This window comes from Anolis sagrei, chromosome Y (genome assembly GCF_037176765.1).
Source record: "Anolis sagrei isolate rAnoSag1 chromosome Y, rAnoSag1.mat, whole genome shotgun sequence".
In the NCBI taxonomy this organism is placed as follows: Eukaryota; Metazoa; Chordata; class Lepidosauria; order Squamata; family Dactyloidae; genus Anolis; species Anolis sagrei.
Genome location: NC_090035.1, coordinates 70,023,921 through 70,039,224, shown reverse-complemented (window position 1 = coordinate 70,039,224; position 15,304 = coordinate 70,023,921). Strand labels below are relative to the sequence as shown.

Here is a 15,304-nt window from a genome sequence, read left to right as displayed (position 1 = left end):
GGGCTGTATGACCTTGTTTCAGAAGCATTCTCTCCTGACATTTCACCTACATTTATGGGAAAAACATTGGGAAGTGTTAGCTGGCACTTCTATGGGTGAAATGTTGAAAAGACTGTAAAATCAGGACAGTAAATAAAGAGTAGCACTCAAAAACAGGGGAATTCCAGTTAAGAATCAATCAAAGCCAGCTAATACCCCTAACAAAGGATCCCCCCCCCCTTGGCGAGTAAATGGAAATTGAGGGAACTGCCATCATTAGAAGTATGGCTACTTAAGATAAAGGACTTTATGGAATTAGACACACTATCTAATATGATATATGATATAAGTGTAAAGAGCAGAGTAGACTGGTACCCACTTAGAAGATTCCTTAAAGAAAAGAGAAACTTAGATGTATGAGCTCTCGAACGCTGACGACTGCTAAACATTTGAAAATAATGATTAAGAATAAACAAGGGTGTATCTAACCCCTGGATTATTGTTGGGAAGTCCAATTGTATGCAGGATTGTATGAGTTAAACCCCCCCCCCCACAATCCTTTTTTTTCCCCTCACTACCCCTCACACTCCCCTTCCCCACCCCCTCTGACCTCCCCCCCCCCCCCCCCCCCCGCTGAAGGTAGGTTTAAGAATTATCAACCCATTGTATATAATACGGAATTGAATGTTTGAGACTGTTTGAAACTGTGTAATTGTAAAACTCCTTAATAAAAATCATAAAAAAAAAACAAAAAAAAAAAAACAAAGGATCCCCCCAGAGAGGAAGCAGTCAGGCTTTGAAGCTACAAGGCCATTTAATGCTAATCAAGGTGGCCAACTGCAACATTCACACTTGCCTCAACAGACAAGAGTTATTTCTCCCACCCTGGACATTCCACAGAGACATAACCTCACTTGCCTAGTTTCCAACAGACCTCACCACCTCTGAGGATGCCTGCCATAGATGTGGGTGAAACATAAGAAGAGAAAGCTCCTGGAACATGGCCATTTAGTCCGGAAAACTCACAGCAACCCAATAATAATAAAAATTATAGAACTTTATTTATATCCTACCCTATCTCCCTGATAAAATAAAAAGCACCCAAACAAACAAGATAGCTAAAGTAATACATAATGCCTGACTTGAAAAGCCTTTCAAAAACAATCCAGCTAAAACATTAGAATAATACAGTTAAAAAAAACATTCAAACCACTGTAAAAGATACAGTACTCCTTATTAAAAATATTATAAGCTGAAGTCCTGTTTACATAGAAAGGTTTTTGTCTGCTAATGAAAAGAGAAGGGGACCAAGCGGATCTCCCTTGGAAGGGAACTCCATTGCCTAGGAGTCACCACAAAGAAGACTCTGTCTTGTCCCCACCAGATGAGCAGGAGTCCCCTGTGGTGCAATGGGTTAAATCCTTGTGTCGGCTGCTGACCGAAAGGTCAGCGGTTCAGATCTGGGGAGCGGGGTGAACTCCCATCTGTCAGCTCAAGCTCCTCATGCAGGGATATGAGAGAAGCCTCTCACAAGGATGGTAATATATCAAACATCTGGGCGTCCCCAGGGCAATGTCCTCGCAGACTGCCAATTCTCTTACACCAGAGTGACTTGTAGTTTCTCAAGTGGCTCCTGACATGAAAGAAAAACAACAACAGATGAACCCAAGAGAAAGTTCTCTTCCCAAGATTATAAGACCCAGGTAAGCTCCTATGGGGAGATACAGTTGTGGTAGTCTGGATCTGACTATCCCTCTCCTTTGTGCCTAGATGAAGAGCATGGGTCTGGGTGACCCCCGGGCTTTCCCTTTCCTGGAGCCACCCCCACCTGCCAGCTTGGAGACAGCTGTGGGCTACCTGAAGCACCAAGGTGCCCTGGATGCAGGGGAGAGCCTCACACCCATCGGGAGTCTCCTGTCTGAGTTGCCAGTTGACGTTGTGATTGGTGAGCCCTTGTTTCTTGGGATGGCAGCTGGGCCATCCCAGACCTCATTAGCTTTTCTGATTTTTTGTATGTAGGGGTGCAATTTGACCTCTCACTAGAGCTTGAGTGGTGAACCTTTGTGTCACTGCAGATAAATTTGTTGCTGACATGTCTCAGAAGGGCAGGCTGTGTTCTGTGCTTAGAATCATAGAATGAACCCAATGCCAGAGCTTTAGCTAGAGCTTCTCTGGTAGGCAGATGCTGAGCCTCTTTTTGAAGAGGTCTTGAGAAAGAGACCTTGGGCCATGTCTGGTCCATTGTTTCCATTGCCAAACAACTTCTACAGTTGAGATGTTTCTTCTAATGTTCGGTTGAAATCTATCTTCTTGTAACTTCAAGCAGTTCGACTTGGTAAACAGAGAACAAACCTGCATCTTACGGCAAATGTACTAAAATCTTGTGTGTATCGGGCTAGGCCCTCAAATGTTACTGAGGGTGAGCAGGACGGAGGGAAGGAGCCTGTCCTTGTGATCCCTCCATCCTCTAGCGTTGTTGTCCTTTCGCAGGGAAGATGTTAGTGCTGGGGACCCTGTTTGGCTTGGCGGCACCCACCCTGACAGCTGCTGCGGTGCTCAGTGTGCCCTCCCCTTTCCTGCGTAGTAGCAGTGGACGGAGTGACCCCGACTGTGCCACCGCCCGGCGTCCCCTGGAGAGCCCCTTGGGAGACCCCTTGACTCTGCTCAATGTCTTCGATGCCTGGGTGCAGGTGAGTGGGCATGGCCTGGAGCTTTGGTTTTGGGAGCCCCGGTGGCGCAGTGGGTTAAAGTGTGAGCTACTGAGCTTGTTGACCAAAAGGTTACAGGTTCGAATCCGGGGAGCGGTGTGAGCTTCTGCTGTCAGCCCCAGCTTCTGCCAACCTAGCAGTACGAAAACATGCAAATGTGAGTAGATGAATATGTACCGCTCTGGCGGGAAGGTAACGGCGCTCCATGCAGTCATGCCGGCCACATTACTTTGGAGGTGTCTATGGACAACGCTGGCGCTTCAGCTTAGAAATGGAGATGAGCACCACACCCCAGAGTCGAACACAACTGGATTTAATGTCAGGGGAAAACCTTATCCAAAATCTTTTACTCCACAATGTTCTATCTCTAAGGACTTCATCCTCCAGTCTTTAGGCTCTGTTTCCATGTGGGAGGGAACCGAGTAAGACATTCACTTTGCTTTTCCCCTGCTCCCCCCCCCCCACTGTCTGATTTATTTATTTATTCCATATCATAAAGCATTGCATAAATTTGTATAAAAACTGATAAAATAGAAGGGGCACAAGCAGATAAATATCTTTTGACCAAAAATGAGCAACAGCAATGGCATTGTCTGTAGCTTCAAATAATTCTTCCTCTGTACATGAGTCAGGACATTGTGGACAAGCATACCGATGCAGAGTTGTCTGTTCTGCTCCACAGTCACACAAGGTGTGGGATTCTTTTAGGTAGTGCCATTTTGTCAGGTTGTCTTTTGATCTGCCCACTCCACTTCTGAGTGTTCAGGGACTTCCAAGTTGCCCATTCTTGGTTTGCCTCTGGAGGAAGAACCTCATGGGGGGCCCACTTAATTGGGATTTCCTGGTTTAGCTTCCCAGAGGGATGTTCTTGCAATTGCTGGGAGAATGTTAAGAGGAGTGGTGGTTCTCATGAAACTTTTCCTTGATTTGAGTCTACTAAGATGAGGCTGATAGCCATGCAGTGGATGGCTTTCACAGTATTCAACCCTAATTCTCTCACAGTTACCAGCAATTTCCTGTCGCACATCCGGGGTGGGAGGGCAATGCCAGCTAGCTTGTGGAGTTTATCAACAGGTCTAGGTTTAAGATATCCTGTGATTATTCTGCATGTTTCGTTCAATGCTGTGTTCACCTACTTCACATAGGCAGACTTGTGCCAAACAGGGCAGGCATACTCAGCAATTGAGTAAGACAAGGCCAAGGCTGATGTTCTTATTAATTTTGGGTCTGCACCCCATGCACTGCCAGTAAGTTTCCGCAGGATGTTATTGTGTGCAGCTACTTTGTGTTTGGTGTCTGATTATGTACTTTGTGAGTTTTTGCACATGCCTATGCTGATGGCTTTGTTTGGCTTTCTTTTTTGTCAGGAGAAATCAGGCAATCGGGGTGGATCCCGTCGCTGGTGCCGCCGTCGAGGCCTGGAGGAACACCGTCTATACGAAGCAGCAAACCTTCGGCGTCAGTTCCAAGTGCGTTTGAAGCTGGAAGCGGTGCTGGGGCAGTGAGGTGGTTGGGTTTCTTGACTGTACACCATCTGCTGCATTTATTCATTTATTTATTTACAGTATTTATATTCTGCCTGTTGTGGCTCACATTGAGCCTGAGCTTTCTGAGCCTGAGTTTCCTCAGGACGAGGAGGGTGATGGGTTACAGATTTCTGAACCTGTTCCTGTTATTGAGGCAGACAGTGCTAATTCTGAAGAAGAGACGACATTTCTGTTCCCCAGGGAAAGGAATGTTGTTTTAGATAAAGATAGTGAAACTTCAGAGCTGCAGGTGGAAGACTCAGCCCCATCTGGGAGTTCAGGGCCTCTCGGTTCCCAGGGTTACCAGTCTCAGGATAATGAGGGATCCGACCTTGAAGATGCAGATTTGATTAGGGAGGACTGTTTGCAATTAAGGGTTCACCGAAGTGTGCACCTTGCCAACAAATGTGAAATTCGAGGTCAACGTAGTGCTTTCATGTTGGGGAAACATATTTAACGATCTGATTGAAGTCTGTCTGTTGTCAGTGCAATGTTGCTTATACCCTGTTAACGTCTCTGAAAATACCTCGGCTTTTGGGGAAAGCTTCTAGCTCTTTGGGACTTTGGTTTTGCTCTTGATTTTTTGGGGACTTTGACATTCTGCCATGGATTCTTGTTTAACCTATGCTAAAGGAATATGATTCATGTTATTTGCCTCTGGATCTTGGGAACTTTGCCTTTGCATTTAAGACTCTGTTTGGGCTATTGAACTTTTGCAACTTTACTTCTATGTTTTTGATTTTGCCTTTTCTTCAATAAACTACAAAACCTACAGCCTTGAGCAAGATGAATCTATCCTGAGTTGCGACACTGCCCTTCTCACCCCAAAGGGGAATCAGGGTAGATCACAGAACACATATATAAAATGCCGGTTATACAATGACAAAACTGAAAAAGAGATAGAGGTGTGTGTGTGTGTGTGTATAGGCTTTCCCATTTTTGACATCTTTGGAGGCTGTGCTTTGTTCCGGCCATGGGGGCAGTGGGGGGTGTCACTCCATCTCCTTGCCGAAGAGCATTTTTCTTTGTTTCTAAAATCCTCCTTTTTCTGATTGAAACACCACCGTGCCTAAAATACCTCCCTGTTTTAATGCAGTTCCTGTTTATCTACTTACATATTTGTTTTCAAACTGTTAGGTTTCCAACCTAGCCGTTCGAAAACATGCAAATGTGAGTAAATGAATAGGTACTGCTCCGGTGGGAAGGTAACGGCGCTCCATGCAGTCATGCTGGCCACATGACCTTGGAGGTGTCTACAGACAACTCCAGCTCTTTGGCTTAGAAATGGAGGTGAGGACCAACTCCCAGAGTTGGACGCGACTGGACTTAATGTCTGGGAAAACCTTTACCTTTAAATTCTCTGTGTTATTTTTATATGTAAGTTATATTAATTGTACTGTTTTATTTGCTTGCTGTTTTGTTTTTACTGATGTGTTGTTGGGCTTGGCCTCATGTAAGCTGCCCAAAGTCCCCTTGGGAAGATGGTGGCGGGGTATAAATAAAGTATTATTATTATTATTATTATTATTATTATTATTATTTAGGTTGGTAGAAGCTGGGCTGAAAGGTCAGGCGCTCACCCTGACCTGGGCTTTGAAATAACAACCTTCTGGTTGGCAAGATTTATTGCACCTTGGTATTTATTTATTTATCGTGTCATCAGCAACCATTGTATTACAATTCTAACAGAGCAAAACAAACACAGAGATTAAAAAGAAAAAGAAAAAGAAAAAAAAAACCCACACAGATTTTGTAAATTTGGTATTTGGTTAAATGTCCTTTGACCAGTATCTGGCCACTTGGAGTGCCTCTGGGGTTGCCGCAAGAAGGTCCTCCATCGTGCATGTGGCAGGGCTCAGGGTGCATTGCAGCAGGTGGTCAGTGGTTTGTTCTTCTCCGCACTCGCATGGCGAGGATTCCACCCTGTAGCCCCATTTCTTAAGATTGGCTCTGCATCTCGTGGTGCCAGAGCGCAATCTGTTCAGCGCCTTCCAAGTCGCCCAGTCTTCTGAGTGCCCAGGGGGGAGTCTCTCATCTGGTATCACCCATGAATTGAGGTGCTGGGTTTGGGCCTGCCACTTTTGGACTCTCGCTTGCTGGGGTGTTCCAGCGAGTGTCTCTGTAGTTCTAAGAAAACTATGTCTTGATTTAAGTCGTTGACGTGCTGGCTGATACCCAAACAGGGGATGAGCTGGAGATGTCTCTGCCTTGGTCCTTTCACTATTGGCTGCTACTTCCCGGCGGATGTCAGGTGGTGCAATACCGGCTAAGCAGTGTAATTTCTCCAGTGGTGTGGGTCGCAGACACCCCGTGATAATGCGGCATGTCTCATTAAGAGCCACATCCACTGTTTTAGTGTGATGAGATGTGTTCCACACTGGGCATGCATACTCAGCAGCAGAGTAGCATAGCGCAAGGGCAGATGTCTTCACTGTGTCTGGTTGTGATCCCCAGGTTGTGATCCCCAGGTTGTGCACCTTGGTGATTAACCTGCTGTGCTAAAGCCCAGCTCATTTTGAGTCCCACCAGTAAATCTTGTCTCATAGCAATAATGCGTGTCAGTGTTTGGCACTGAATGAATTCTTGGGGAAACCTGGAACTAAGCTTAGTTCCAGAAACAGAACGTAGGCTTGTCTGGTGCTTGACTAACACATTCTATTGCTATTCTTTGATTACTCTGCTAGGAACTGCTTCGGGACCATCGGTTGCTGGAACCAGCCAGCCGGCCCAGAGACTCCTACACACGGCAGAGCCGCCACCGCCACCGGCAAGAGCTGCACAAGATCAAGCGGGAACATGAACAGGGAGAAGGACGCCGGCGCAAAGTGCTGCGGCTGCAGGAGGAGGAGGGTGGCTCTTCTTCAGGAGATGAAGGCGATGCCAAACGTGGGCCAGACATCCAGGTAGAAACTTGGGGGAATCAGTGTGTGTGGGCTGACAAAACATATAAACATGAAGTTGGGTTACTCTGACGTCCAATGTTTTGTCCAATGTCCTGTCCCCAAAGTGGCCAGTTGGCAGATGTGGATGCTATCATGGCAAGTCCTATTCCTTTGGGAGTTTTTTGAGAGTGTTAGTGACTCAACTGGAACATAATAGAATTAGGTTTATCCTTGATGTTACGGCCAAAAGAGCCTGGTAATGTTTTTATAGTGTCATCCAACTAAACCTCATGAGGACACACTGTCATGGTAGAAAAGGAAAAGTCATAACTGCAATGGTGGACAGCTTGAGGAAATGCCCCCATCCCCATATATGTGTTTGAGAATTGAGGCCTGTTGGGGAATCTGAGCTATTAGGCTCAAAAATAAGCCTCAGTTGGGGTGATTCCACCCTAAATATAGCAGAATATCAAGAAGTTCATAACCAGCAGAAACTTACATGTGATGAGCTGGGATAAGCCTCTATATCTTAGGAAGGATCAGGATTTCAGAGTCAGAACTTTAGGTTCAAAAGTATTTATTGAAGGAAAATAAATATATTCTTTTTCCTTAAAAAAATATTTATTATATTACACACACACAAAGAAATACTATAAACACTAAGTTTATAGGAAAGTAGGAAAATATTTAAAGATAAATAGAAATAGAAAAAAGGAAAAAGAGAGAAAAAAGAGAAAGAAACAAAATGACATACAAAAATAGAAAAAATAATAATTAAAAAATCCTTTGACTTCCATTCTGTGTCTTCACCTATATTATATAATTTCTTGTTTAAACTATTTTCTTGTTTATTTGATTTTTCATCTCACTCTATAAACTTCTTTTTAATCATAGATAATGAAAAAACAGATAAATGTATTAAAAATAAAAGAACATTAAAAAAAACGCAAAAACACATTTCTAGACATGGTCTCTCTGTCTCTTCTCTTTCACATATTTCTCAAAGGGTGACCAATTAGTCCCTTTTATTCCCGAGCTATTCTTCAAAAAGAACATTAGTTTGTCCATGTCTTTAATTTCTTGTATTTTATTTATTCAATCGTCTATTTCCGGAATTTTGTCTATTTTCCAAAGTTTCGCATATGATATTCTTGCTACAGTTGAGATGTAGGTGAATAAAATATCTTTATTTTGGTCCAAAGTTAGATCTGAGTCAATAATATTTAGTAAGTAATACTCTGGCTTTCTTGAGAATAATATTCCCATTATTTTTTGGGATTCTTTATGTATGATCTTCCAATATTTTTGAGCTTCTTTAGAAGTCCACCACATGTGAAAGAAGCTTCCATTGAGGTCATGATATTTCCAACAGTTTTTATTTATATTTTTATATATTAGACCTATTTTTTTGGTTTCTTGATGATTTCAGAAGTGTTCTTTTCAGTTGCCCATAAATATCTAAGTAAAGTAAAGGTAAAGATTTCCCCTTGACATTAAGTCTAGTTGTGTCCGACTGTGGGGGGTGGTGCTCACCACCATTTCTAAGCCGAAGAGCTGGCATTATCAGTAGATGCCTCCAAGGTCATGTGGCCAGCATGACTGCATGGAGTGCTGTTACCTTTCTGCCAGAGCGATACCTACTGATCTCACATTTGCACATTTTCGAACTGCTAGGTTGGTAGAAGCTGGGGCTAACAGCGGGAGTTCACCCCGCTCCCAGGATTCAAACTGCTGATATCAGTCAGCAAATACAGCAGCTCAGTGGTTTAACTCGCTCCACTACCAGGAGTTCTAAAACATCTACTAACCCTTAAAACATCTTGGTTTAAATCGTGCTCTCAAGAGACCAACATTAAAGTAGTCTTTAAAATAACATGTTTGGTTTTCTCACAAACTTCATGTATTCAGCATACAGCTACACTGCATATCAATCAATTTACAGATAGGATTTGAAGTACTTTCCCTGTGCAGATAACGTAGGGCATCTTTCTTGTAATCAACAGTCTAAAGCATCTCTCCAGTCTGAGAGTCTAATAGAGTCTCTTCAGTCTTCTGTTTCTACTGACTTGTGAAAGCATACTATTTCTAATTTGGAGTCTGAGTCTGAATAGACCCAGATCTGGTCACATGGTCTGCAGCTTCTCCCACAACATAGAGTTAAGGAAAACTGCATACCAATACACACATATACAATATAGTAAGCAATCTGAATTATATACATAACAAATAACTAGTGTAGGCTTGAAGAGAACCCTTCGGTGGCACAGTGAGTTAAAGTGCTGAGTTGCTTAACTTGCTGACCGACAGGTTGCAGGTTCGAATCCAGGGAGCGGGGTGAGCTCCTGCTGTTAGCCCCAGCTTCTACCAACCTAGCAGTTCGAAAACATGCAAATGTGAGTAGATAAATAGGGACCAGTCTGGTGGGAAGGTAACAGTGCTCCATGCAGTCATGCTAGCCACATGACTTTGAAGGTGTCTATGGACAATGCTGGCTTAGAAATGGAGATGAACACCAACCCCCAGAGTCGGACATGACTGGACTTATATCAGGGGAAAACCTTTACCTTTATTTTTAGACTTGAAGAAGGTTGCTATTTCCAACAGCCAGCACACATGCTCTTGCCATCTTCTACCTTTGTAGGATGTGAAGTTCCAGCTGCGGCACAATGTGGATGAGCTGCGGTCGGCAGCTTCCCTTGGCCAAGCCCTTTCACCCGGGCAGCTCTCCCTCTTGCAGCTGGTGCTGGGCCGTGGTCTCTACCCACAGCTGGCAGTCCCCGACCCTTACAACAAAACCCGCAAAGATTCAGACCAGGTGAGTGTTTGCCTTCTAGACATCACTGTTGTATGTCAGCCTGTGATTGTGTCTGATGCTGATGGGAATGATGTTCATGCTGGTGTTCACCATGGGAATGTTCCTGATGGGATTGGGAATGAGGGTTTTTTTTGGGCCTGAGTTAGGTTCAGAAGAGAGGCCTGCACTGTTTCAGGAAGATTCACAAGGCCACATTTCTGGGAGAGACCTTTCACTGCTTATCTGCCTTCAGGTTGTTTCCAGCTTATCCTTAAGGTGAACCCATCACCAGGGTTTTTAGAGGCTGAGCAGATGTGATTTGCCAAGGTCAACCACTGGGTTTTCATGACTGAATGGTACGAGGGTTGATTGAAAAGTAATGCCTCCACCTTAGTAACTCCTCAACATTTGGCAGTACTGATATGCGGCAGGTACTGGCTTATTCAGTAGACTCTCCTCTACAGTTTCATTTTGGTGGGAAGCCTTAGCATTGAACAGTTGTGTTGTTAAAGTGTGAAATATGGAACCCTGCACAGAAGGTCGGTCAATGGGACTTAAGCAACGTGCAGTCATTGACTTCTTGACCGCAGAAGGTGTCACCTCAACATCTTTAAACTTACTCGCCCAACAATGCACAGTATTCACATCAACATAATCACCATAAATAGCTTGCATTCTCTGATTAATCTCCTTTGGGGTGACACCTTCTGCTATCAAGAATTCAATGAGTGCACGTTGTTTAAGTCGCATTGACTGACCATCTGCGCAGGGTTCCATACTTCACACTTTAACAACACAACTGTTCAATGCTAAGGCTTCCTCCCAAAATGGAACTGTAGAGGAGAGTCTACTAAACAAGCCAGTACCTGCCACATACCAGTACTGCCATCTGTTGAGGAGTTACGAAGGTGGAGGCATTACTTTTCATTCAATCCTCATAGATCAAATAATCTGTATGCTACATTCTGATTCCCTGAACTGTTCTTTGTTTCACAGATATTCCACACCAAAGAGAAGGTGGGGGTTGTCCTTCACCCCACCAGTGTCTTCACCAATTCTCCTGAGTTGCTCCAGGGCTCTCAGGAAAGGGGCTTTGAGCACCAGGCTCATAGAGGTAAGAGGAAGGGGCTATCCACTTTTTGATGAAGGTCACTAGTGAGATTCCTAGTTTGCCTTGAGATGGTCATATTCAGAAATGAATTGAAAGAAATAACAGAGTTGAGAGCAATGCTTCTTAAGAAGTCTGCTGTTAACAATCCTTCACTCTCCCAGTTCCAGGGACTGGTACCATATTTAGGCCCACTGTCTACAATCAACAAAAAAGCTCATGTTTTGTATCAGATTTCCTATGAAGGGGTTGAGGTGGTAGTCCTTTGTGACATTATACGTTTTTCTCAAGAGAAGGCGATAAACTTCATTTACCTGCAGAAACTTACATGTGGCGAAACTGGGGTGAGCTTCTATTCTTAGGATGGCACAAGATTGCAGAGTCAGAACTTTAGGTTCAAAAATATTTATTGAAGTAAAAAAAAATACATTCTAGATAGAAAAAGTCTTGGTGCTAACTAGCTTACTAAGTCTCATCTTCTAAGACAGTTAAAAAAGTAAAAAGTACAAAAATTGATGCAGCTACATTTTGCCTAGAGCAGTGTTTCTCAACCTGTGGGTCCCCAGACGTTTTGGCCTTCAACTCCCAGAAATCCTAACAGCTGGTAAACTGGCTGGGATTTCTGGGAGTTGTAGGTCAAAACACCTGGGGACCCACAGGTTGAGAACCACTGGCCTAGAGAGAGAAGCAAAATGTGCATCGTCTCCGGAAGGAAGGAAAGAGGCAGAAGAGACAAAGGTGGCGAATAGCCATATGGCCAGGCCAGGGCAATAAAAATGCCTTTAAAAAGTTCCCTCACAGAGATTTCATTGCTACATCTTCAAAGGGGGATGAGACAGTGGCAAGGAGGAGGAGGAAAGACAAAGCCCTTTTAGTAAACATGCATAGGAATGGGGGAGGAATCCCTTAGCCTAATCCTATAATTAATAATAATAATAATAATAATAATAATAATAATAATAATTATTATTTTATTTACCACATTTATATACCACCTTTCTCAGCCCGAAGGCAACTCAGGGCGGTTCACAATCGGCAACAATTTGATGCCTCCACAAGTATAAAATGCAAGTTAAAAACAGATTATAAATACAATTAAAACATTATTATATATATATACCTAAACAAACATAAAAGGGCCAGCAGAACATTGGGATAATGTTGGATGATAATGTTGGATAATGTTGGATAATAGGGACAGATTACGGAAAAGCCTATTAAATGTCAAATTATGTTATAATTTTACAAATTAAGCACCAAAACATCATGTTTTACTACAAATTGACAGAAAAAGCAGTTCAATACACAGTAACGTTGTGGAATAATTACTGTATTTACGAATTTAGCACCAAAACATCGCAATGTAATTCTATCTCTTGTCTATCTACTCATTGAAGTCTGGAAACTTGATGACACAAGAGACTTGTGCAGTTCAACAGCCTCCCATACTTTTAGCAAGGATAGGGATGTTGATAGCTGATCCACTGCTATTCTTTCCTGTGAAGAAGGAGGAAGAGAAGGAGGGGATGGAGGGAGGAAAAAAGCAAACAATTAAATTGGAAAGAGTCTGAGAAACTCACTAGCTCTTCTTGTTTCTTAGATGCTGCAAAGGAAGGACTCAGCAGCCGTCACCAGATCCTGGCCTTTGTCTCACTGTTGGAAACCAATAAGCCCTACTTGGTGAATTGCCTCCGGCTACCAGCGTTGCAGGTAATTGGCCAAGGCCTCTGACCCTGGAATGTAATTTTTCAATAACTTCATTTTTGAAGGACTATTATTTCCATCTTTACTCGTGCCTTCCTCCGAGCTGATGTGCCTTAGAAGGGAGGCAAAGAGGCCAGATGCCCCATGCTTCCCCTACTTTTCATTTTGCCCTCCAGGCACTGCTGCTCTTAGCCCGCTCCCTTGACACCAGCGCCGACTGTACACGCATCGTGGCTGATTCGTGGCTGGAGCTGCGGGTCCCTGCGGCAGAAATGGCCCTACGGCTGCTTAGCAAAACCCTGCGGCTCCGTGCTTCCTGGGAGAAAGTCCTGGACCGGCAGCTGGAGAGCAGGGCACATCGAGGCCAAGATGAAGAGGAGGATGAGGAGAGGCGGCCTAGCGCTCGAGAGGTTCACCGGCTCACACAGGAGCTGCTGGCGTTCCTGAAGACAGAGGTGGGTCTGTGCAGGAGAGAGGGCTTGTTGAAGGAAGTTGCTCATGAAGTTGGAGAAGGAGGGGAGATACCATGACTCCATAACGGAACTCCTTCTTTCCATTCAGAAAACTCAGGCAGTCCCTGCATCGGGATCTGTCCACATGATGTCTTCTCTATCTGGTTAGGTGCAGTACAGCCTTCGGCGCTTGACTCCCCTGGAGCAGCAGAACCTCTACGTGGGGCCTCAGATGGTGGCTGCAGGAGGAGAAGGTCTGTCTCAGCTTTTCCAAGGGGCAGAGATGATCCCGGATGAGGTCAAGGGAGGCTACAGGGTCGGCGACTTCCTCACATTCAATTGCCTGGCGGTGAGTTATTCCAGGAGGGTTGAGGAGCATTATCAACTGTAGCGAAACCAGGAAATCCCAACTGGATGCCCCCCCATGAGAGTCTTCTTCCAGGGGCAAACCAAGAATTGGTAACTTGGAAGTCTCTTAACAGACTCAGAAACGGAGTGGGCAGATCAAAAGACAACCTGGAAAAATGGCACTACTTAAAAGAATTCCTCACCTTGTGTGACTGTGGAGCAGAAGAGACAGCTATGCCTCTGTATGCTTGTCCACTATGCCCTGCCTCATGTACAGAGGAAGAATTGTTGGAGGCTACAGACAATGCTGTTGTCTGTTATAAACACAGTCAGCCCATTGTATGCTAATCAAGGTGGTCAGTTGAAATATTCACACCTAGCCCAACTGACAAAAGTCCTTTGTCTCACCCTGGTCATTCCACAGATATATAAACCCTTTTCCCCAGTTCCAACAGACCTCACCTCTGAGGATGCTTGCCATAGATGCAGGCAAAACGTCAGGAGAAATGCCTCTAGAACATGGCCATATAGCCCGAAAAAACCCACAAGAACTTAATGCTGTTGCTGTTGCCCATTTTTGGTCAAAAAATATTTAGCTGCTTGTGCTCCTTCTATTTTTATTAGTTTTGTACTAATTTATGCAATGCTTTTGATACGAAATAATAATAATAATAATAATAATAATAATAATCAACTGTATGTATGTGTCTTTGTGTCTGCAATCCCTTAACTGTGAGAGACGTGAAGACCTTTCTGTCGGACCTGTTTAGTGGATTGGGTGCTCATCCTGATGGGTTGTCTTGCAGGGCGAGGGTGACCTCTACAGTGAGTGCCTACGCAGTTTCTGGACATGTCCACGTTGTGGCCTCTACATGCCCTTTACTCCCCTGGAGCGGGTGGCCCATGAAGATACTTGTCAAGTTCCAGAAACCGAGAATAGCCCTGGAGGTGAGACCCTTGTATTTGGAATTCTTTTTGTTGGAATTCAACCCCACACTGCCCAAGTCTCAAGTTCTCAATGAGGAACAGTTTAGTTAGCTTAGTATAGACTAAGGGTTTCCCTTCCCCCATGTCTCCTGTATGGCAGTTGGGAATGTATCTTTTTCATCACTGGAGCAAAACATCCAGGCGTCCCCTGGGCAACGTCCTTGCAGACGGCAATTCTCTCACACCAGAAGCGACTTGCAGTTTCTCAAGTCACTCCTGACACGACAAAAAAAAAATATCACTGGAGCCCCTGGTGGCACAGTGGGTTAAACCCTTGTGCTGGCAGGACTGAAGACCGACAGGTCATAGGTTTGAATCTGGAGAGCGCGTGGATGAACTCCCTCTGTCAGCTCCGGCTCTCCATGCAGAGACATGAGATAAGCCTCCCACAAGGATGGTAAACATCAAAACATCCGGGTGTCCCCTGGGCAACGCCTTTGCAGACGGCCAATTCTCTCACACCAGAAGCAACTTGCAGTTTCTCAAATCGTTCCTGACACGGAAAAACCCTCTCTTCTCTCTTTCTGCTCTCATTCTGATTGGTTGTTTAAAATGCATACTTTTCTACTCCAATCTTTTTTTTACTTCTGCCTTCTTACACGTTAGTATGGAAAGTATGTGTTGTGTGCTTTGAGATCTCTCTCTTCTTGTGTTTTAGAAGAGATGCAGTGATTGAGTTTTTCCCTCTCTTGAAACCTTAGAAGAGATGGGTGTTAGAGTAGCTCAGACCCAGTTCCTGATTATTAAGAAATGCAGTTATTTCTAATAATAATAATAATAATAATAATAATAATAATAATAATAGTAATAATAAAC

At 44.1% G+C, this 15,304-nt stretch overlaps 1 protein-coding gene across 1 annotated transcript in view; it reads left to right on the top strand.

The window, feature by feature from the left end:
• Window positions 1–15,304, top strand: part of LOC132780152 (probable ATP-dependent RNA helicase DHX34) — a 34,730-nt gene that overhangs the window by 13,644 nt on the left and 5,782 nt on the right. The window contains exons 7-16 of the mRNA XM_067461897.1: window positions 1,750–1,924; window positions 2,470–2,669; window positions 4,055–4,156; window positions 6,898–7,116; window positions 9,737–9,910; window positions 10,886–11,003; window positions 12,598–12,707; window positions 12,878–13,156; window positions 13,323–13,502; window positions 14,308–14,449. Of these exons, the coding sequence (XP_067317998.1) occupies window positions 1,750–1,924; window positions 2,470–2,669; window positions 4,055–4,156; window positions 6,898–7,116; window positions 9,737–9,910; window positions 10,886–11,003; window positions 12,598–12,707; window positions 12,878–13,156; window positions 13,323–13,502; window positions 14,308–14,449 (1,699 nt within the window). The remainder of the gene's footprint in view (window positions 1–1,749; window positions 1,925–2,469; window positions 2,670–4,054; window positions 4,157–6,897; window positions 7,117–9,736; window positions 9,911–10,885; window positions 11,004–12,597; window positions 12,708–12,877; window positions 13,157–13,322; window positions 13,503–14,307; window positions 14,450–15,304) is intronic.